General features: G+C 54.1%; 2 protein-coding genes and 1 pseudogene across 5 annotated transcripts in view; all 3 read right to left on the reverse strand.

Annotated features, from left to right (window-relative positions):
- The window catches only part of LOC101658763, a 6290-nt pseudogene extending 2367 nt beyond the window's left edge, over positions 1-3923 (reverse strand).
- A 1390-nt stretch (positions 3924-5313) lies between these two features.
- LOC101653633 (cytochrome P450 2D14) lies at positions 5314-9143 on the reverse strand. Of its 2 annotated transcripts, XM_004700293.2 has the most exons (9): positions 8763-9142; positions 7972-8143; positions 7360-7512; positions 7114-7274; positions 6821-6997; positions 6541-6682; positions 6133-6320; positions 5649-5790; positions 5314-5552 (listed from the first exon to the last, which is right to left on the reverse strand). In XM_004700293.2, the coding sequence occupies exons 1-9, from the start codon at positions 8949-8951 to the stop codon at positions 5374-5376; spliced, it is 1503 nt and encodes a 500-aa protein (XP_004700350.1). In that variant the 5' UTR covers positions 8952-9142; the 3' UTR covers positions 5314-5373. The 2 variants fall into 2 exon arrangements, with proteins under 2 accessions (XP_004700350.1, XP_045147090.1); XM_045291155.1 differs by lacking the exon at positions 6821-6997 and having other exon boundaries at positions 8763-9143.
- A 3540-nt stretch (positions 9144-12683) lies between these two features.
- TCF20 (transcription factor 20) overlaps positions 12684-22611 on the reverse strand; it is a 56576-nt gene continuing 46648 nt past the window's right edge. For 2 of the 3 annotated variants that reach the window (XM_045289675.1, XM_004700295.2), the window contains 3 exons: positions 16152-16201; positions 15187-15310; positions 12684-12889 (listed from right to left, as the gene is read on the reverse strand). In XM_045289675.1, the coding sequence (XP_045145610.1) occupies positions 15227-15310; positions 16152-16201 (134 nt within the window). In that variant the 3' untranslated portion in view covers positions 12684-12889; positions 15187-15226. The remainder of the gene's footprint in view (positions 12890-15186; positions 15311-16151; positions 16202-22611) is intronic. The other variant, XM_045289673.1, reaches the window with a different exon arrangement.

Genomic DNA, 22611 nt, shown 5'->3' on the forward strand with positions numbered 1-22611 from the left:
AAGGGCTCAAGTAGAAAGCAAAGGTTTTGAGAATGATGATGGCAACAAATGTATAGATGTGCTTGACACAATGGATGTGTATGTGGATTTTGACGAGCCCCCAATTACATGATTTTTTTTAAAAAAAGAGACTCTGACACTTGCTCTTGACCCTAGAGAAGCTAAAGCATCGGGAAGAAGTGATGAAGGAAAAGCTGAGCGGGAAGTTTCAGCAGGCAGCTTAACGTATGACAACAAAATGTGCAAAGACCTGGAGTTCGAAACCAGAACAGAAGGACACACTGGGCATTCTCACGCTGAAAGAGCAAAAGATAAAAGTAAAGTTGCAATCTTGAAAGATGCTATGCACAAAATAGTAAATGATGCAGCAAATATCCAAAAAAAGAAAAAAGGAAGGAATATACAAAGTTAAAAAAAATGGGGGGGGGGGCATTCAACCATTTTAAGGAGTTGCATATGATCAAGAACTAATGGTATTGAGGAAAAGTCCAAGCTGCACTGACAGCATTGGTCAAGAACAAGGATCCAGGAATCGACAGAACACCAGTGAAAATGGCCAACAGCCCAGGCAGCTCTGGAAGAGAGGCATGTTTGTGCTCATCTCAGAGAGGTGACCCAGCAGAATGTAGAAATCATCAAACAATACATGCATGTAAAATTTTGCTGAAGATAACGGTTCAGCGGAAGAGGAGGTGGAATAAGGAATATCATTAATGACATCAAATGACTCTTGGCTGAAAGCAGAGTACCAGAAAGATGTTGACTTGTTGACTGTGTGATCACAACAAACTATGGATAGTCTTGAGTTGAATGGGAATTCCAGAACCCTTCCCTGTGCATCCAAGAGGCACTTGTTCGAATACAGCGCCGTGTAAAAGCAGGAAAGGTGCGAGTCAGGGTTGTACTCTTTGCCCACAGTTGTTCCGTTTGTATGCTGAGCAAATAATCCGGGAAACTGGAGGGTACGAAGGAGGAAGTATTAAGATTAGAGGAGTGCTCGCTGACAACCTGAGATAAGCAGATGACACGACCTTACTTGTTAAAAGCGAAGGACTTGAAAACACGGAATGATAAAAAGAAGAATCAGGTGTGCCTCCCAAGTGACCACTGGACACCATTGTGGGGGGAGGTCAGATGCACAGGCATTCCCCCCACTGAGGGCAATCAGTTGCCAGGTAGCTGTCTCATCCCACAAGGGTGGGTCTGCTCCCTGCCTCTGGAGACAATGGACCAGGCTCCTGTAGGCGGAGTTTTCACCCTACTGATAATGGTTCCTATGGAGACCCAGAGACCACCCCCCTCATTGTTGTGTAACCTATAGTGCAGCCCCTCCCTGGGACATATGTCTCTGCCTGTAATTAGTGGGCTGGCATGCCCCCAAAAGGTATATAGGCATGGGTCAGCAAGAGTGCTCTCTGATCTCTGACTCTCTCTGATCCCTCTCTTCTTTCGTCCTTTCTCCCTTGCCCTCCTTCCCTTCCCCCTCTCTCCACGTGGACCACCAAGCTGGGCTGAGGTGAGCTATGCTACCATGTAATGTGTCTGACTGCATCATTGTAATATCTCTCATGCTCTTGATGACTTTATATATCTCAACCGTACAATTGTGCATTACTGAACCTGTGGGTAGTATTAGTAGTAGTAGCAGCGGATGGGGGCTGTCCCCTCACCCCTCACCGCGCCATTTTAATTTAATACTACACACCATCATGATCCAGTCAGTGTCATGGCAGCAGCAGGCAAGAGAAAACAATGTCTTGCATGAGCAAATCTGCCCAGGACTACTTTATTTACTGTTTAGAAATCATTTTATTGGGGGCTCTGACCGCTCTTACAACAATCCATACATCCATTGAATCAAGCACATTTGTACATAGGTTGCCATCATCCTTTTCAAAACATTTTCTTTCAACTTAAGCCCTTGGTATCAGCTCTTTTTCCCCTCCCTTCCCCCGACGTAACCCCTTTTTTAAATTATAAATTATTTTCATATCTTACAACATCCGCTGTCTCCCTTCACCCATGTTTCTGTTGTTTGTCCCCCTGGGGTTGGGCTATATGTCAATCATTGTGATTGGTTCCACACTTCTCCCCCTATCCTCATGGTATCGCTGCTGCCATTACTGTACCTGAAGGGGTTTATCTGTCCTGGATTCCTTGTCGAGATCTCTTTATCTGTACCCGGGCACATGCTCTGGTCTAGCTGGATTTGTGAGGTAGAACTGGGATCATGATAGTGGGGGTGAGAAAGCATTAAAGAACTAGGGAATGTTGTGTGTTTTGTTGGTGTTACTGCAGCCGGGCTGACTCGTCCCTTCCTTGTGACCCACGACTACTTTAAAGTGGAAAGGTGTCACTTTAAGGACTAAGGTGTGTCTGACCCCAGCCTACTGTTTTCATTTGCCTCGTATTCAGTGTGACTATGGAAGGCCACAGGGGAATCGATGCATTGCGTGATGGGGTTCGTGAAGGGCACTGAAAGAATCACAGACTGCTAGGAGAACAAACGAATCCATCCTGAAAGTACAATTGTTTGAGCTCCTGGTGGCCGACATTGTGGTAATCCATCTCATCGATGCTCATCGTCCTCGTGTCTGCTGACCCTTTCCTTTACCAAAGGTGATGTCCTTGTGCAGACACGGGCCTCTCCTGACAGAGAGCATGCCAAAGTATGTGAGATGAAGTCTCTCCAGCCTTTCTTCTAGAAACCATTGCCATTGTACTTCTTTCCAGACAGATCTGTCTGTTCCCGGCAGGCTGGATCCTATTGTTGATCCCAGAACCGACTCCATGGTACCTAGCCCCACTGCCCCATCGTTTACTTTCTCAGGGACTGCTTTAGAAGTTTTCTGTAGACACCAGGTAGTATGTACGCAGAAGTGCCTGACAGTGGACTGAGCAGGGAGACCTCCCCTCAGCCTCCCAGTAGTGCAGCCCATAGGAGACACCCCAAGACCCGTGGGGTGGGGAGTGATGATGGAGAAATGCTACCCCGGGACCAGTCAGGTGAATGAGGGCTGGGACTCCTCTTCTTGGCAGTGGGGAGGCTGTCCCGCTAGGGGGCGCTGCTGTCAAAGGAACAGTGGTCAGGGAATGTCCTCCAGTCACCTTAGCTGGTGTCACTTGTCCTTGTTCCCCAGAGTGGGAGGCAGCAGGGGTGAGAGGTGAGTGAGTCCTGACAGCAAGGGCCTGGGGCCTGGCTGCCTCCTCAGGACTCCTGCAGACCCAGGACTCCAAGCTCAGGCCTCCCCCAGGGAACCCCCCACCCTGCCCGAGCTGGAGGGAGGGGGAAGGGCTTTCTGGAAACAGGAGTGAAGAGCAGGGTGAGGAGGAGGTTTTCTGAGGGCCTTTCTGTGTGTGGTCACTGCTTTCTTACCCATCAGTTCCCCCTCACCACAATACTCTCCCTCCCCGCAAAACACACACACACACACACACACACACACACACACACACACACACACAGTGTGTGGCCCCCAGGCTACAGGGAGGCTGACCCTCCCCTCAGCAGTGGGGGTGGTGAAGGCTCGGGGAAGGGAGCCCACTAGCTTAGGCTTAAGAAGAGAGCAGGTGGTGGTCCGGAGCCCTGATTGGGAGGGAGGGTCCCAAACCAGGCTGCTGTCAGCCCCTCTGGTAAGGTGACAACTCTATCACCATGCTGCACACACAGGCTTCCTTGGGACTGGGAGGGAGGGGTGGCCTGCCCTTTAGGGATAGGCTTGAAGATGCGGGCAGCAAGCTGGCTGTACCCCTGCTCCTTCCTGCTCCCCAGGAAATGAAAAAGGTCCCAAACCAGGCTGCTGTCAGCCCCTCTGGTAAGGTGACAACTCTTATCACCATGCTGCACACACAGGCTTCCTCCCCTACCTGCCAGCGAACCCACCCTCCTGCTTCCACACTGGTTTGGGAGACTGCAGGGCCATTCCCCTTGTGCTGGGCGCAGACCTGCCATTCTATCAGAGGTGGGGCTTTCTGCCCCCTTACAGTGACAGTCTTGGAAACCCACAAGGCAGTTCCACACTGTCCTACCGGGTTGCTAAGAGTTGGCATTGACACCATGGCAGTGAGTTTGGACATGGGTGGAGTCCCACGTCCTAGGAAAGGTTCCTTCCAGCTAGGGACCACAGGGCACTTTTTTTTTTTTTTCACCTTAGAGGCCTCTAGAGTGGATGGAGGACAAGGTGAAAGGTGCAGGAGGTGGGGCCCCGTCCTGAGGCGGCTTGGCCTGGCCTGGTTCCCTGCCTCCAGCGTCAGAACCACAGGTAACACTGTGCCCAATAAACTCCATGGGTTGCTGTTGCAGCAGGCCCAGCGCCTCCTGTCCGGGCACGTCTTCTCAAACCCGCTCTGCCACACCCACACACGCGACAGGTCATGGGGCACCACCTCCCTGCCTGGACAGGGGGCTACTGCGGAGGGACCTTGGCTGGGCTTCTGACTCAAGGTTCAGGGACAGATCTAGTTCCCCGTGGAGCTGCGGGGTGGGGACTCTATGTCATGCCTCACAGGGAGGATCCTCTGGGGTGTCTGAGGTCCCTGATCCAGCTGTCACCCTAGTGTCAGGGTATGCCCGAGACTCAGGTAACCAGACAGGTGTCATAGAAACTTGGGTGCTGCCAGTGTGCCCGTCCAGAGCCAGCTCTTGTCAGGTTGGGACAGAGGTGGGAGGAGGGGGCGGCAGCTCCTGTGCATGGTGGGGGTGACAGGCCAGCACATTCTAGAGAGGGAAGTGGAACTTGGGGGACAACTCTCTTGGGCCAAAGGGGGAGCACAAGCCCAGGGCAGGGTGGGGCTGGCAGAGGGGGTACCCTGCACTGGCAGTTTGGCTCTGGCTCAGGCTTGGTCTGGTTGTAGGCATCATCATTGGGCCAGGTGGGTACAGTCCAACCTTAGGGAGGCTGCGAGGCTCTGGGAGGTAGCTCACTCCTGAACTGCGCCCCCCCCCCCGCCTTCATAGAGAGAGCAATGACACCCACAGCCCAGGTGTGGCTCCGTTAACACCCTGGCACCCCACTACCCGGCCCTCCGTTTCCCCACCCTTTAGAGGAACACTGAAGTGAGGAGGCAGATGGAGTGGTCCAGCACCCCAGTCTCACCCCACACGACAGCCCAGAAGCGGAGCCTCTGCACCGCCTTTGTCACCAGACCAAGAAGACAGCGGTGGGCGTTGATGAGGAATGGGAAGGAAGGTAGGGCAGGCTGTTGCTTTCTGAACCTCAGTATACCCTCTCAAATGGGCAGAGGGACTGACCTGCTGTCTTCTGAGGCCCAGTCATGCAGGGGCTGGCCTGGGATGTGGTGGGGGACCAGATGTCAGGAGAAAGCAGCTTTATTGTCAGGGTGAGGCTGGGGAGAGGCCAGGCCTCGGGGCCTCTAGCGGGGCACAGCACAGAGCTGGAAGGGGGCTGGGGACACCAGGAAGGCATAGACACCGTGGTCGCTGGGCAGCGGTTGTCCGGGGGGCACCGAGAAGCTGAAGCGCTGCAGGAGGCGGGTGAAGAAGAGGAAGAGCTCCATCCGCGCCAGGGGCTCCCCGAGGCAGGTGCGGCGGCCTGGTGGGGGTGGATAGGCACAGGGTCTCAGCAAGTCTGGGGGCTGGGTCCCCATCCCATCCCTCGGCACAGCTCGTGGACCTGGCCCCAAGGCACCTGCTGAGAAAGGCATGAAGGCCTCCTGCTTCACGTAGCGGCCCTGCGCGTCCAGGAAGTGCTCCGGGTGGAAGCGGAAGGGCTTCTCCCAGAAGCTCTCGTCCTTCAGCACCGATGACAGGTTCAGGAAAAGCATCGTCCCCTGTTCAGGAGACACTGGTGTGGCTGGGGGCCTGGGCAGGGGATGCTGTGGTCCCAGCCACTGCTGTACACACAGACACACTCCCCTCCTGGCACACCCTGAACCCACCCAAGGAAAGTTCCTGATAACCCTCCTGCTCCCACCACAGATCAGGGGATGAGTCTCCCACGGCAGGTGCAATGTCTCCTGCAGCGTGGGACTAAACCCCAGGACCAGCCGGCTGGACACACAGGATGGATGGACAGACAGCCTAGCACCTTACAGTATCCCCTGGCCAAGGCCTTGCAGGGGCTGTGAGCTGGCAGTGGCCCTGAGTCCCGGTTGAGGGGGTTGAAGCCCTACCTTGGGGATGATAAAGCCCTGCACTTCAGTGTCGCACGTCGTCATGTGAGGCAGGTTTAGTGGCACTATGTCTCCAAAGCGTTGCACCTCGTGCACCACGGCTGTGGTGTAGGGCATGCGGGTCTGGTCCCCCAGCTCAGGTCTCCGCCCCTGCCCTATCACCTCGTCGATCTCCTGCTGGACACGACCTGGCAGACGAGTCCCCGAGTGAGCAAGAACACAGGGCCCTGCCTACTCCTCTGCCCTCAAAGAGAACGTCCTCTGTAGCCATGTGTCCACTTGCCCCGGTGACGGCAGCCAGGCCCCAGCTCTGCCGTACCACTGAGCCTGCTGTACAAATGGACCTGGGGGGTTGGGGGGAGTGGGGGTAACAGCCTGTCCACCTGCACCGCCCTGCCCGGTTCTCACGCTGCACGTCTGGGTGCAGGATCATGAGGAGGAGCGCCCAGGCCAGCGTGGTGGAGGTGGTCACCATCCCGGCAGAGAACAGGTCCGCGACCACCATACGCAGGTTCTCATCAGTGAAGCTGCTCTCGGGCTTTCCCTGGTCCTGGGCGGAGCACAGAAGAGTTAGAAGGGGGAGAGGGAAGAGAGGGGAGGTCCAGACAGCCCCACCCTGGTGGAGTCCCTGCTTCACTGGAGGGGCGGTGCGCAAGCCCCACTCCCAGCCCCTGGCTGCTGCCTGCACCTTGTCCACTTGGTCTAGGAAGGCATCGGTCAGGTCTCGGGGCGGCTGGCCTGGCTCTCGACTCTCCCGGTGCTCAGTCACCAGCCCATCCAGCAGGTCCATAAAGGCCCTCAGCCCCGAAAAGACCTTGCTGGCCAGTCCGGGGATTCGCAGGAGTATGGGGCACGTGTTCAGCAGCTGGCGGATACACCAGGGGTTTGGGTCTTACCTATGCTCCATCAGGGGACCAGGACTCTCCTGGAGGCTGCCCTGCCTGCCTGCCCGCCCCTCCCTGTCCCCTGTCCCTCCTGTACCTCTCGGAGGAAGGTGGAGTCCTCCTTCAGGCCCTGCTCCACCGTGGCCAGGAGCTTGAGGAAGGTGGGGTCGTCATATTCAAAGCGGCGCCCGTGGGTGAGGGAGGCGATGACATTGCTCACAGCTTTGTTCAGGAGGGTGTTGGGGCTGAAGGGGCATCCTGGAAAGAGGGGGTGGTTCACAGGCGCCCCACGGCCGGCCGGTCGTCCACCGGGCGCCCTCAGCTCCTGCTGCCCAGCTCTCACCGTCCTGGGCGGCGAAGGCGGCGCAGAGGCAGTCGGCCTCCTCGGTCACCCACTGCTCCAGCGACTTCTTGCCCAGGCCGAAGTTGCGCAGCGTGGACAGTGAGAAGCGCCGCTGCTCCCGCCACGCGGGCCCATAGCGCGCCAAGATCACACCTGCGGGGGCACGGGCTCGTGGGCGGGGCCAGGAAGCATGTCCTGCTCTGCTCCGGGCTCCCTCCTGCCCCGCTGCCCCAGACAGACCTCATTCTCACCAGCCCCCAATGCCCAAGTCAGGCCCCTCTCCCGCCTGCTCAGTGATCAAGGTTCCCTGCTCTTACTGGGCCCAGTGGTGCAGACCCCGCCCTGTCCTTAGTCTGTGGGCTCAGATTGTTTTCTCTGCAGGACAGACCCCGCCTCTGCCACGCCCTCACCCAGGAGAGACTCCGCCCTACCCTCTGTCCAGCCCTGGACAGAGTCCGCCTCCTCTACATCCCCTCCCTGTCAGGAGGGACTATACCCCATTCCTTCTCTGGCCCTGGACAGGCCCCGCCTCCAGCCTTTCCTGGCTCTTGGCTGGGTCACTGCCAGCCCAGTCCCCTACTGCACTTGGTCCCCGACCCCGCAGTCACTTGCCTTGGGCTTGTGGCCCGAAGCCAATGTGCTTGTAGACTGGCATGGGTGGGCGGTCGGCTGTGTCCTCGCCGCGGAGCACCAGCGCCTCGCGCACGGCCGCCAGCCCGTTGACCACGACCACTGGCGTCCAGCACATCTGCAGGCTGAACACGTCCCCGAAGCGGCGCCGCAGCTGCAGGCCGAGGCCATGCGGCCGTCAGATCGGGACCCCACCACGGAGAAAGCCATTTTCACTGCACAACCAACTCTTGTCAGGCCAGATGGGCCCTTAGCAGCGGGTCAAGGACGAAAGGCGGGCTTCTGACCTCGGGGCAATTCTTTCTGTGGGTCCAGGACTTCACCTGGATTCCACCGCCTACTTGTGATGTTAGTTTACCCCAGTGGCCTGTGAGCGGAGGCAGCGGAACTAAGGCTTGGGGAAGTGGACATTCTGGCCCAAGGTCCCAGGAAAAGATGGGAACAAGGTCTTTCACCTCTGCCCTCTCTAAATCTTGATTTCATGGCGCTCAGTGCCCAGCCCCCACCCCCATTCCCAAGGCCCTTTCTCTTGGCTCAGGAGATTTGGTCTTGCATAATCTGGCCTGCTGCCTGCCCCACACCCCTTTCTGGAGCTTTTGTGCTGTTTTTTGAAAATCCAATAGGACCTCCTCACCCAGCTCCAACCCCGCCCCCAGGATTAACCTGTTGTGTTCTGGCTGAGCCCTTTGTTCTGCCTATGGTTTCACCTACCACCCACTGTCCAGTACTGGGAGGATGTCCAGACCTCCTGTGTCCCACCCCACCGGCCTCACCTGGCTCATGCTGTGTGGCAAGTCCTTGAAGTTCAGCTGCAGCATGTTCCCCAGCACGGGCAGTGGCAGAGGCCCTGGCGGGTAGCGAGCAGCCCAGTGTACGCGCCGGTACATCAGGTCCACCAGGAGCAGGAAAACGGCCATGGCCACGGCCAGGGGCGCCAAGCCCTCCCCGGTCAGCAGCCCCATGGCTGCCTGTCTCCCTGGCTGGGAAGCAGCTTTCACAAGTCGACTCTGGGCAATCCTGTGCACATCTGGCACCCTCGGACCAAACCAGCTTCCTCAGCCCAGCTCTGGCTTATAAGGGAAAGAGGACTGGCCTTTGCCTTCCACCCTCAGCCAACGTGCTTTTGCACTCAAGTCCAAGGTCCTCTCTGCCCAAGGCTGGGAGGGAAGAACCAGTATGTGAAGTTTGGGGCAGAGCAGACCCGCCTCCCCAGGGGCGGGGCTTGGGAGATTCCACTGACATCTGGGATTAGGAGAGGTAGAAGCACCCCCACCCCTCCTTCAACATTCCTCCTCCAGGGCTTTTACCACATGCTAAGAGTATACAACCAGGTCCGCAGGGCAGACAGACCTCAACTTTCCCACCCCTCACTTGCCACCTCCTAGAGTGGCCTTTACTCTCCAGGTTTGTCACTGTCACTTGCCTGGGAACATACACTGAACACCAACGACTCCCACAGGAGCACACATCCCTGCAACAGCGCCCCCCCCCCCCCCACACACACATAGTAACCTGCACTCTAACTACTACTGTAGTCAGAGGGGTGGACACGCCCTTTCCTTTCTGACAGCCATCTGGAAGCTCAGCACCAGGGCGGCTCAGAGCAGAAAGGAACCTGCCCTCTGAGGGGGCCTGCTCCCTCTCCGCCCCATCCCTTCCTGGAGCTGCTCAGTCTTCCAGGAGACAAAAAGGATAGCATTCCAGTGGGGTGACGACGCCTCCTCCTATCCCACCCCCACCATGTCCAGCTGAGGCCACAAAGCCAGCCCTCTCAGGCCTCAATGGTGGGTGGGCCTCCAGTCCTGCTGGGCCAGCTGCCCAACTTCTCCCTCCCAAATCTGTTTCTGGTATCCTTTTGTGGACCCCAGCCTCCCAGGACAGCTACTAGCCTTGATGCCACTCCCTGCTGGCTTTGCAGCTGGTGCTATGGCTGCCAGGCTCCTCCTCCCACACCCTCCCTTCTAACAGGGAGTGTCCACACTGGCCAGGCCAGGGCCTCAGTCCCTCCTTCAACAGGTACAGGTGTGGGATTAAGGTGTTAAGTGGATTAAGCTGATTGAAACCCACATAAATGTGGGGATGCAGGAGCCCGGGCATCAGAGAAGCAGCCTTTTGGGAGTTGAGGGCGGGGAGGGTCTGGGCAGGACTCTCCCCCTCAGGCTCCTTGCCCAGCCCTGGGAGTGGGAGGCAAGCTCTCCTTATGGACACAGGGTAGTGCTCCAGCATCCTGGAGGGGCTCTCCCAGGCTAAGGCTCCCCACTGCCCAGAGAGGAAGGGGAGGAGAGGTTTCCTCTGACCATGCCCTTTGGACTCAGCAGAGACCCTGGGGGCCAGTGTGGCTTAGACTGTTGCTCAGTTTGTGACAGCAGTGTAGGTTTTCCCTGCATCTCCCCTCACTGGTGCCCGGCTGGACCTTGGGGGGAGACAGTGCCACGGGGCACCTGTTCCCAGATGAGTGACAGGCCATGCAAAGCCAGCTCCTGTGGGGGCACTGACCAAGGTTGGCACAGGGTTTGGTGTGAAGGCCTCATTGAGGTATGGACTCCAGCTGCTGTCACCCCTGGACTGTGGAGAACAGGGGTTCCTGGGCTCCCAGATTGAGGCCACTTGACAGGCCAGGCCTCAGCTCAACTACATGGTGTGGGGTAGCCTGCAGGACGGGTGTCTGTCACAGGACCTGGAACATGGTGGTCTTTGATACCTTCTGATTTACCTGTTGTCACCCTGCCCCACCCTCTAGAAGCACAGCCACCTCTGATGCCTGGTGTCTCCAGGCCCTCGGGTGGCCCCTGTAACAAGGGCAGCTCACTAAGCCCATCACAATGCAACCGGAGCTTCTATGCAGGGACCCAAGAGGGCCAAGAGTCCCACCTCCCCACCCAGACTGCTGTCCACTCATCCGCCACTTTGGGGCTATAATCACCGTGTCCCAATCTGCCCAGTGCAGCACTGGCCCCAGAGTGCTGGTACTTGGGCTGTGGGAGAACAGGCCTCAGGCAACAGAGACTCCCTGCTGGGACCAGAGAGCACTGGGTAGAGTTCATTGCAGAATGCTCCTGGGAGCCCTAGGGTGGTCCCCCCGGCTGCCCCCCCCCCCCCAGTTCACCTGCATGCAAGGAGAAAATGCCCAACAGGAAGCATCTGCCAACAGGAAAACATCTTCCTCAAAATAGCCGTCTTTAAAATTTTGGGCTCCAAATTGATGCTTGAACTTGATTTTGTCCTTGATAATGCCACATCAAGGCTGGACATGGACCTGAGACTGGAATTGGATCTGAGTAGCTCGGGAAGCCACATCCCTAAGGTCCAGTCTGACTGCCTGCCCTTGCTGCCAAGGCCCCCTCAGCGCCAACCACGTCCCGGTCTAGTGGAATGTGAAATGATACAACCATTGCAACAAAACCAACCTGCCTCTTATGTATCCTCAAACGGAGGTGAGTCTAAGAGCCCTTTAGAGTCCTAGTTCTACTTCTTAACATCATGTCTAGTGTTTCTGTTCAATCAAGTGTCAAGTTACATTGAATTTTAAAATAACTGTGAAGATGAATGTCTACTGGAAATGTGTCCACAGTACGGAACTCTGACCAGCCCTGGCCTGGACTCCCACCCTCCAGGCTGGCAGCAGAGAGCAGCAGCTGGGGTCTGGGCAGCCCAGAAAGCAGCCTCTCCAGAGTGTGCCAGGGGAGGAAGAGAAACGGCTTGTATTAAAAAATTAAAAAAATAAAAATTGAAAAAAGAGAAACAAGGTTAAAATGAAGTTTATTATTTTTTAGCGGTTTTTTTTTTTTTTTAAATAAACCTATGTGTGAAACAGCTGTTTTATCTCCACGGCAGACTGACCTGAAAGATGCACTAACTTCTTAAGGCCTTAACAAGATTTTTTTGTTCTTTTTTTAAAACCCAACTATTAAAAAGTATACAATCCACGAAACAACACAACACAACAGAACCACTGGCAGGGCTGCTCAGTGGGAAAGCTCCCGTTTCCTTTATAAAAATGAAGCAAAAAGCAAACAGGTAACTTGTGTTTGTGGGCCACCCAGGGCTAATGCCCCTTGTCCTGCAGCCAAGGCCTGGTCTTCCACCAGTTCCCAAAGGTGGGGCAGGGCTGGAGTGGGCTGGACACCGGAGACCAAGGCAGTCAGCCCTCGACCCTGCCTGCAACTTGCACCAGCCCTGGTTCAGGCCCCGACTGGGCCTCAGATTATCTACTGATTAACCCAGAAAAGGAAGATAAAAACAAAAATATTTAAAACTTTAAAAACAATTATAAATAGTGTTTCTGGAAATGAAAAAATTTATTTGTGTTTAAACATCACTCCCCCACTCTTGAAAACATGGATCTTCCCCACTCCCCTCCCCCCACACCTCCCCACTTGGAGACAATGGGTGAGCGACACAGGGTGGGTTGGTGTGGCTGGCCTGTCCCCCAGGCCCTCCGAGGCGGGAGAGGCCTAGAGCTGTCTGCGTGAGATGAGTTTGCTCAGTTCAGTTTCGAGTTGGAATCTCATTGTTGCTGGAACACACTTGGAGTTCTTCCACTAGATGAGTTTAAAATAGAATCAAAAGGGATAGCGCACCTTTCATTTAAACAAAGTCTTTCCAGACTAAAAATAGATTTATATATATATATTTTTATCCCTCCCTCTCAGTCCCCCCACCCTTCTCCCTTCACCCCTCCCCTCCCCCCTCCCCCCAATTGTCACTATGGAGATTGTGTCCATGGAAACAGCCATTCCAACTTCTTGAGTCTCTTTCTGGGTGTCCCAGTGAGTGTGATGCAGAGCTGAGGAGGAAGTGCTGGCGGGCAGGCACATGGGGTGGGGGTGGGGTGGCTGCGCAGGCCAGTGAGGTCTCCATCCCATCGAGGGTCCACCACCTCTCACCTCCACAGTCTCACCTGGAAGACAAGAGACAGGCCCGCCACGGGGTCAGCTCCTGGGGTGCTTGTCCTGGGGATAGTAAAAGGCACGGAGACCAGGAGAGATGGTGGTCCTGGCTGGGCTCTGCTCTGCTCTGGAGCCCAGCGAACTGATGCTCTGCAGAAGACACCCCACAGCGTGAGGAAGAGACCTTCACACTAAGGGCCCTGCGGCCTGCGTGCTCTGTTGGAGGGCAGGCCATGTGCAGAACTGAATTCAGACCCTCCTGGTCCACCAGACTTCTCCAGGAATCACTGGACAGACCTCTCAGAAGGGAGAACCACTTTCTGCACCTGGGCGGCCGGGCACAGCTCCCAGCACACAGAGCTCCATGAGCCCACCAAGAGACCCTGAAGCTCTCGGAAGGGGAGACAGGTGGTCAGAGGAAAAGGGCTGTTCCGAGTTGGAACTGGGCCCTGGTGTCTCACAGCCTCGCCGCTGTAGACCCTGTCCACCTGTAGGGACCTGGTGGTGAGGCTAGGGGCCATGGCCTGCATGGCTGAGGGTGGAGTTCCAGCATTCTTCTTCCAAAGCTTTCCAATGGCACCTCCCCCCACCCCACCCCCGCCAGCTTTACCACTGCTGGCCTGGCCCTGGGGAGACCTGGCTTGAGCAGTTCTCATTGTTGGGGAGGGAGCTGAGGGCTAATTCAGAATCTGCCCTCATCAAGGAGCACACAGTGTAAATGAAGAATCTCTGCACCCCTAGTACCACGCTCTGCTGGGTATGCACCGGGAAAGACAGCGTGCCCGGTCCCCATGGGGCTCAATACTGTGGTAGCAGCAGACCACACAAAGGGCCCTCAGGCAAGCAGGGGCTGTGAAGGGGACGGCCCTGTGACGGAGAGACTGAGGCTGTGAGGGGAAGGCCCCTCTGAGGAGGTAGCACCCATCATGGGAAGGGTGGGGATCACGGAGCTTCAGCAAACCCTGGGCCCAAGGGAGGCGCCTGCTTCACCACAGCCTACCCATGCTGAGAGCCAGAGATGCCGGAGAGAGAACAGACTCTCAGACGGACAAGAGTGGGCAGAGACTCTGAGAGAGGGACCAGTGTCCACAGACCTGACACTACCCTGGGGCTGATGCTCCTGCTCTGCTTGTGAACTCAGCAGTCGTGATCTGGCTCTGTCAGGATGAGCCCACAGGACCACGACCTCAGCAGGATGCATTCATGGGGCAATGGGAAGCACCAAACAACAATAGCCTTGGCTTTTTCCCCAGGTAGGTCCCTAGGGATTTGTCCTAGGTTCTCTCTAGAATGTCATCATAAACCCAGCTGCACAGCCTGCCCAGAGCAGGCTGGGACGGAGGAGGAGGGCAGGAGAAAGCTTCCTCATCAGGATTACTCCCTTGCCCTAAGGCCTGACGAGTAGGGCACAGCTACCACTGAGCAAGTACCACCACACCCCACCCTGGGAGGGGAGGGGAGGAGTGAGGACAGCCTACTGATGGCCCTCCCCTCCAACTAAAATGAGCTAAAGGCAGCTCACAAAAGCTAACTAAAGGCAGAGACCAGGATGTCTGGACCCCCCAGATGCGGGTCCATGCAGACAGAGCCCTCCCTCTGCGAGTCACAGCCCTTCGGCTGAGGGAATAAAGCACATTCTAAGGCCTGTGATGTTTTCCCCTCAAATGACTGTGCCGCACAAATCTGCTAGGTGTTTCAGAGGACAACGGGGACCCTGCTCCAGGTACAACGGGACTGCAGAGGGGCAGGGCTGCACCTGGTGGGGGCCCAGAGGGCGAGTCAACAGAAAGGACCCTGAAAGGAACATGTCTGAAGCCACTCTTCTGTCCACATGCAATAAAGCAAGTGCCCTATCTCCGGTTTTCATACCCGCCCCCCCCCACCCCCGTCATGTGTGGCATGGGGGGGACCTATCTATCACCCTGTCTCCATGGGCACACCACGTTGCCCAGACCAGTCGTCACACACAGAACACCGAAAGATCCAGGCTCCAGAGAGCAGGCAAAGCAGACGCCAACACTGGAGAAGTCTCTGCAGGGCTCCCTTCGCCCTTGTCTGAAGGAAGAGCCCCTCCAGAGTACTGAAGACGGAATGCAAGTACCCAGTCTTGAGCCACGAGCCACAGTGAGCTTTGAAGGCACAGAGTAGATGGAAAAGACTAGAACAGAGTGAAGACCCAAGCTGAGGGAGCCCAGGCTGTGGCTGGAGGGGGGAGGCAGGACAGGGGGCAGGGGGCAGCTCTGTGGCACCCCTATAGGTGTCTGGGCTCAGGCCACGTGCATGGCTGGCCTACTGGGCGCCCACTCACCTGTGCTTGCTGGACTCTCGTTCCTGCGAGCCACGGCCCCTCAGCCCCGCTCCGACTGCTCTGTGCTGAGGCTGCCTTTTGCGCTCTTGTTCTGCAACAGGGGGAGCGGGCATGGGAGGGGAGGCTGCGGCCCAAGTGCCCAGAGGACAGGCAGGGGGACAGAGCAGGGGGGGGGCAGTGGCACATGGAGAACGAGAGAGAAAGATGAGAGTCAGTACTGAGGGACAAATGGGAGACACGCAGACAGGGCTTTCTGAGGACACAAGTGGCCATTCCAAACAGGGACACTCCCAAACCCAAACCGCGTAAAGTAAAGGTAAAGGTCCCATGAGCCACTTAGAAGAATCACTGGCGAGGAAAGGCGCAGGTAAGCATCTAAGAGGGGTGCTTTACAGGCCATCCTCTCAGGAGGACCTGTTGCTCATACTTACTGGTTCTACGTGGAGGGTTTTACAGACTGTGAGCAGCTGGTGACCACCAGGGGTCAGTGTGACTTCAGCCAGAGGCAGCAGCCTGGCCACAGCAAGAATGCCATTGCTCCTCCCCCTCCCTCCTGGCACAGGTGTCTCTCTCTGGTCCTACAGGAGCCCATCCCTTAGCAGCACGCCTGAAGAGGGGCCACTAAGCTCATTAAAGCCTTGGGGAGACTGTGCATTCCCCCACAGCCACTCTGGGAAGGCGCTGCCTTCTGCTCATGTATGATGCCTAGAGCCAGTCTGGCAAGCACAGCATGCACAGGGACTCTGCTCATGCCACACGGAGACCGGCAGTTTCATCACGTGTCCGTAACAGCCTGCACTAAACACTCCTTCATTAGCCACCAGCACCTCTGGGCACTGGCTTCTCCACACTGCCACCATCAGCAGGGGTGAAAGCCCAAAGCCTAGCCAGGGGGCAGACACTGGTTCTCCAAAGTCTGGTCTCCAGGTTTTGGGGACACTGTCTCTCGGGGGCTGTGAACTCACCTTGTGCTTGGGGCACCTCAGCGAGAAGTTGTCTTCATGTAGCAAACAATCTGCAAGACAGAGGGGCTGGTCAGAGGGAGGCTGTGGGCACCAGAGGGGCTGGCCCCCTGGGCCCACAGACAGGGCTGACTCGGTGATTTGACAGAATACCAGAGACACCCCAAACAAACAGTAGCATCTCAACACGATGAGGTTACACCAAACCCCAAATCAAACCCACTGCCATCGAGCACATGTCGGCTCACGTGACCTTATAGGGCAGGGTAGAACTGGCCCCTTGGGCTTCTAAGATGGCAACTCTTTGAGAGCAGGAAGTCTCATCTTTCTCCTGCGGAGCGGGCTGGTGGTTTCGAACTGCTGATCTTGGGTTTAGCAGCCCAGTGAGTAACGGCTGTGCCACCAGGGAGCCTGTGTCTCCACAGCCACGCAGACATGGAAGCTTGCGAGCACTGAACCAACCGCACGGGGAGATGCTTGTGCACAAGACTACGGCAAAAGCTGGATGCGATGCACAGCCCTGACAGCACTACTACGTTTTTCTTCAGAAACAAGGCCGACAGACAAGCCACCACAGCACAGCGGCACTCTCAATCTGTGGCAGCAGGAGGACAGGTGATCTTCACTCTTGTTTTTTCTGAATGTCCACAATGAACTCCTATTATCTTAATAACCAGACCCAATCTCTACTGAATGTTTTTTCTAAAAACAGTTCTAGACTGAGCCCATGCCGAGGCCCAGAACCAAAGCCTCCTCATACACACACTTCCGCCCCGAAGCCTGACTCTCTGTGCAGAGGGCTCCGCGTCAGAGGCAGAGAGGGGGCCGGGAGGCCAGCTGAGACCACCTTTGCCCCATAGCTCAGCCCCACCATCCACAGAGAACACCAGGAGGGTGGGACTAATCCTTAAAGAAATGACTCTCCTCATGTCGAAGGCCACTGGTGGTCAGCACCTCACATGGACAAGGTCACAGCCCGTGTGGGTGAGAGGGGGCTGTGGCCCAGGGACTTACCTTTGTGATGTTTACAATGTGACTTTTCGGTGGGCAGTTTACAGTGCTTTGGGAGACAGTTTACAAGGGGAGCCAGTTTTCCATTCAACAGCGCAGACACGCTTTGTTTCCTGACACGACAGCGCAATCCCCTCAACGTCCCGGCACTTCCCCACATCTGACCGTGAGCTTTGTTTGGGGGCAATGCTGCCCCTTGGGTCTCTGATGGCTGTTCCTCACAGATGATGAGTGGAATAGCAGTAAGTGGGGGGAAAAGACCTTTTGTCACATGGAAGCCACTCTGAGTCCTAGCCAGTGGCCTGGACGGACACCAGGAAGGGCTCAGTGTCCCAGCTCCCAGGGCAGTTGAAGAAGTGTGTGTATTCAAAACTCCCCAGGATTATGAACGAGCTGCCCCAGCTCTCACTTCCCGTGTCCCCAAGGCCGTGGCTCACAGCATTACACACACAGCTCCTGAGTGCAGGGCCACCCTGCCCAGCCTGTGATGTGATGAAACCAGCAACCCCAAAGAAACAGTCACCCCGATGTCAGAACCATAGGAGCCAAATGCCCCTGAAACAAAGCTTCGGTGTCCATGGCGACATCTGTCCATCAAAGTATTTCCCGAGACTCCACCCGCTCTTTAAAAGCCTGGGCTGTGAAGTGCTTGCTTGCCCTGAGTGCAGCCCAGGGACTCTTCTTTCAGTGCTCCACAGGCAGGCCACCAAGGACCCGTTTGCTGGGAGCACAGACACCATGCCCAGAAGGATCCTTGAGGCAGACTGGGGACAAGCACCTGCCACAGAGCAGGGTAGGCCCGAGTCACCTGGACTCGGGTTGTCAGAAAAGCCAAGAATCGCTCAGGGCACTGGCAGCCTGGAAACCACCCTGTCCCAAAGGTTGGAGCCAAGTGTGGCGAGTGGCGGGTGACAGAGCCCCTCACCCGTCCGCCTGTCCACCGCCTCAGGCAGCATCTGGAACCAGTGGTGACCACGACTTTTGTCAGGCAGAGCTAGCACCCGCTCACCTGGGCAGTCAGCCCAGGCAGGCTCCACCACATGAGCAACATGGCAGCCCCGCACCTCCTCTGCTGTGGGGGCGAGATCCAGTAGGCTCCTGGCCGGCACTGCCTAGTCAGCAGCCACTCGTGGCCAGCTCGGTGAAAGGTCACATGTACTTCAAGAAAAGCCAATGAACATCAGCTCCTCAGCCTCACTTAAAGAACTCAGTGGGGACACTGAGTGGTGGCTGCCATCCTGAGGGGCACAGACTGAAACATTTTCTGTCACCGTATCAAGTTCCAGTGACCAGCATTTCCCAGTCCCTGGAGAAGCTGTGCGGGAGGCAGGCCACATGCTGGGAGCAGAGGGCAGCCCTTTTAAGAGGTCCCTTGTGGCTTGAACACAGGGGACTATCCTGTCACCCTCATTCTGAGCAGGGCTTCTGGATGGGACGTCCGCCAACACAAATGGCCAGTTCTCTAGGTACTTCCCAAGTAAAACTAACCATCACCCAAACCACTTCAAACCAGAAAGCTTCAGTGCGGATGCAAGACTGGGACTAAACTCCTGAACATACATATGAGGTCTGACTGAGGACATCTGTCCGTGGGTGTTACCTTTGCCACAAACATGCCCACGAAGGTGGTGGAGTAGACAGGGGGCAGAGTAAGGAGAAGTTTTCAGACATATAACCAGACATCCCGAGGGAATGAGCACTGGTCCTAGGGGCTATGGTCTCGGGGGACGCCAAGGTCAACTGGCATAAGGGAGTCCACAAAGCCAGGTCTACATTCTAATTTGGTGAGCAGCAACTGGTATCTTAAAAGCTCATGAAAAGTCACATTGCTTTCTCCCTGTTGGGAGGAAAGACGGAGTGGTGAAAATAGGAAGACCCACAGAAGCATTCAGGCCAACGTACCACTAATGAACTACAAACATCAGTCTCCACAAGACTGAGGAGAAAAACAAAACGGTGCCTCGATCCCACCAACGGTTCCGAAAAGAATGCCAGCCAGTGGTCCTGAGAGGAGGAGGAAATGTGAAGCAGAAGTCCGTAAAGGAGACGGCGGCGTCCTGGTGGAGCAGTCTGGTGAGACACCGTCAGAAGTCTGTAACTAAACCTGCCCCTGTGTTAGAGTGCTGCTGCTGCTGCTGCTGTTAGGGACCACTGAGGCTGTTCCAACTCACAGCGACCTGATGGACGAGAACGAAACTGTGCCGGTCCTGTGTCAGCCTCACTGTGGTTCCTGTGCTTGAGCCCCTGTTGCAGCCACTGTGTCAATCCGTACTGTCCAGGACCTGCCTCTGTGTCTCTGCCCCTCTCCTTTAGCAATGATATCTTTCTCCAGGGCTGTATCTCCTGACATGTCCAAAGTACATGAGACAAGGTCTCACCGTCCTCACCTCTAAGGAGCATTCTGGCTGTACTTCCTCCGAGACAGAGCTGTTTGCTCTTTGGCAGTCCATGGTACTTTCCGATGTTCTTTGTCAGCAGCACCATCTTAATGCATTGATTCTTCTTCGGTCTTCCTTATTCAATGTCCAACTTTAAATGTATAGGAGGCAAATGAAAATACCAAGGTCTGGGTCAGATGTACCTTAGTCCTCAAAGTAACATCCTTGCTTCTCAACTCTAGTGAGGTCTTGTGCAGCAGATTTACCCCCAAATAATGCATCGTTCGATCTCTTGACTGCTTCTTCCAAGAACACTGAGTGTGCAAGATGAAACCCTTGACCTTGTGAATCGTTTCTGCATTTATCCGAATGTTACCTTCTGGTCCAGGTGTGAGGATTTTGGTTTACTTTGCATTGTGTTGTACCCCATACCGAAGGCTGCAATTCTTGGTCTGCATCAGCAAGTGCTTCAATTCCTCCTCACTTTTAGCAGGCACGATTGTGTCATCTGCATATCGCAGGTTGTTAATAAGCCTTCCTGCAATCCTGTTAGTATAATCAACCACTGACGGTCAAAGGGGCAGTGATTACTCAAGGACAGAGGCTAGGAAAGAAAGAATGGAATCAGGAGACATGGGGAGAATAAGCCAGGAACACTCAAGGGATTGAAATGGAGGAGCCCAAAACAAATGTGTGTAAGTTGTTGTGTGTGTTCTTTCCAGGCATCCAGAGAGGTGTCACTCTTGTCTGTGTGAACGTACTATCACACACTTTACTTGCAGTCATAAAAGCTTACTTTCACTACACAAAAGAAATGTAAAAGCCCAGATGTAACTAGGGCAATATAATGCATCAAGCCTTGAGAAAGGCTTCAGATAGACTATGACAGACCATGGACCTGACTACAAGCATGAAGCAGGCTAGGGGAACCGACACAGCTAGCGCTGGAAAAACATCCCTCCACTCAGTAGGCAACAGCCCAGAGCACAGGTTCCCAAAGAGAATAGGCCCACCGTCTCCTTTTCAGGAAAGAGACAGACAGACAGACAGACATGACTGGCTCAGCGCTCCCTTGACGATGAAAACGTTTGAACTACAGTCCATAGTCCAGTATAAAGTGTCAAGCTCACTGCTACCCAGCTGATACTGACTCATAGCGTCCCATAGGACAGGGCAGAGCTGCCCTGTAGGTTTCAAAGACTAACTCGAATGGGTGTAAAAAGCCTCGTCTTTTCCCCGTGGAGTATGCTTGTGGTTTTGAACCTCAGATCTTGTAGTTTGTAGTTAGCAGCTCAACTTGCAGCTTCTCTGGGGAATCTGGTCTAGAGCAAGGGCTTCTTTAGCGCTTTCCATCTGCATCATGCCCTTTCACCTGAGACGTTTACAACAACAGCAAGCCCTGCCAGAGGTAACTCGCTTTCATTATGTGTCTGATTTCGAATTCATGTTTTGAATCCATTGTACATTCAGAAACTTTTTACTGTTGCCAAACTGTTCGCGAACGCACACACAGGTACATGACCCTGTATGGGACCATGACCCACAATTGAAGAAGCTTTGATCTGGAGGAAGAGAGATGACCTGTGCAGGCAGCTGGAGCAGAGTCAGAACCCAAGGCCTCTGTGTCACTTGGTGGATCGCACATCTTGGCTAAAAGGCTCCCCATTTTTCAATGGTTATGAAACAACAAAAACACTGCCCGTATCATCTCAAAAGACGCAGAAAAATCCTGGGCAAAATCTAACACCTCTTCTCAACACAACACTCCGGGGACAAGGAGCCAAAAGGAACTTCCTCAACTCAGTAAAGAACATCCACAAAACACTCACAGGTAACAGCACACATAGGTCTAGGCACAAGTAATTCATCCCATTTCTTTTCAGTATTGTTACAGCAGGTTCTTATCAAGGCAAGAAAAAGGAATACAAGACATTCACGATTGGAAAGGAAGGAGAAACTATTTTCAGTTACCATGATCCAACTGATAAAATGATTTTTAAAAAAACCCCAAAACGTCTTAGGACTAAATGGTTCATCATGGTTGCAGGATACAAGACCAACGTCACAAAGTCAATTCTAGTTCTACACACTCCTAACAGTCTGAATATAAAATTAACATAATTCCATTTACAAAAGCACCCCAAACAATAAGATACTTAGGGATACATTTAATAAAAGAGGAACATAACTTATACTCTGAAATCAACAAAGTGTTATTGAAAGAAATTAAAGATGACTGAAGTAGATGGGAAGATATCCCATAGGTTTATGGATCAAAAGACTCCTTATTGTTAATTAAGATGGCAAAACTTCCCAAATCTTAGTCAAATTTCCTAGGGGCATCTTTGCAAAAATGAACAAATGGATTCTAAAATTGATATGGACATTCAAGGGACTCAAAATAGCTGTTCTTGAAAAAGAAAAGGCTGGCCTTACAATTCCTGATCTCAGAATTCACTACAAAGGTATGAGATGGTCAAGACAGTGTGGGACGCTGGCAAAAGAACAGAATATAGATCGGTAGGATAGAATTGAAGTCTAGGAGTAAACAATCATTTACAGTCAAGTGATTCTCCACAAGGGTGCCATGACAATTCAATAGACGAAAAACTAGTTTTTTCAATGAAAGGGCAATGATATCCAAATGCAAAAAACAAAGAAAGAAATCCCTACACCTCACACCATATATAAAATCTAACACAAGATGAATCAAAGATAAAAATGTAAGAGTATAGACTATAAAAACCTTAGAAGCAAATGTAAATCTATAACCTTGGCTTCTTAGATATGACATATACACAAAAAACACAAGGATTAAAATATAGATTAATCAGATTTTATTAAGATCAAAACCTTCCATGTTTCAAAGGACTTGATTGAGGAACTAAAAACACATTCCACAGAATGGGAGAAAACTTTTATAAATTACCTTCTAAGGCACTTGTGTCTATGATAGATGAAGAAACCTTGCAACTCTAGTAAGAAGTCTAATAATCCAGTTTAAAAATGGGCTGAAGGTGAATAAGCAAATGTGGTGAAGAAAGCTGACGGTGCCCGGCTATCAAAAGATATAG

Source organism: Echinops telfairi, unplaced genomic scaffold, assembly GCF_000313985.2.
Source record: "Echinops telfairi isolate 266 unplaced genomic scaffold, ASM31398v2 ScPeMD7_2;HRSCAF=8, whole genome shotgun sequence".
NCBI lineage: Eukaryota > Metazoa > Chordata > Mammalia > Afrosoricida > Tenrecidae > Echinops > Echinops telfairi.

What these genes read in the sequence shown, in the direction of transcription:
- LOC101653633 (XM_004700293.2), bottom strand. Translation starts at nt 8,951, where the DNA reads ATGGGGCTGCTGACCGGGGAGGGCTTGGCGCCCCTGGCCGTGGCCATG. An exon ending in TGCCACACAGCATGAGCCAG is followed by an intron (nt 8,144 to 8,762) that starts GTGAGGCCGGTG and finishes CTCGGCCTGCAG; the next exon opens with CTGCGGCGCCGCTTCGGGGA. An exon ending in CTTCATGCCTTTCTCAGCAG is followed by an intron (nt 5,553 to 5,648) that starts GTGCCTTGGGGC and finishes CACCCCCACCAG; the next exon opens with GCCGCCGCACCTGCCTCGGG.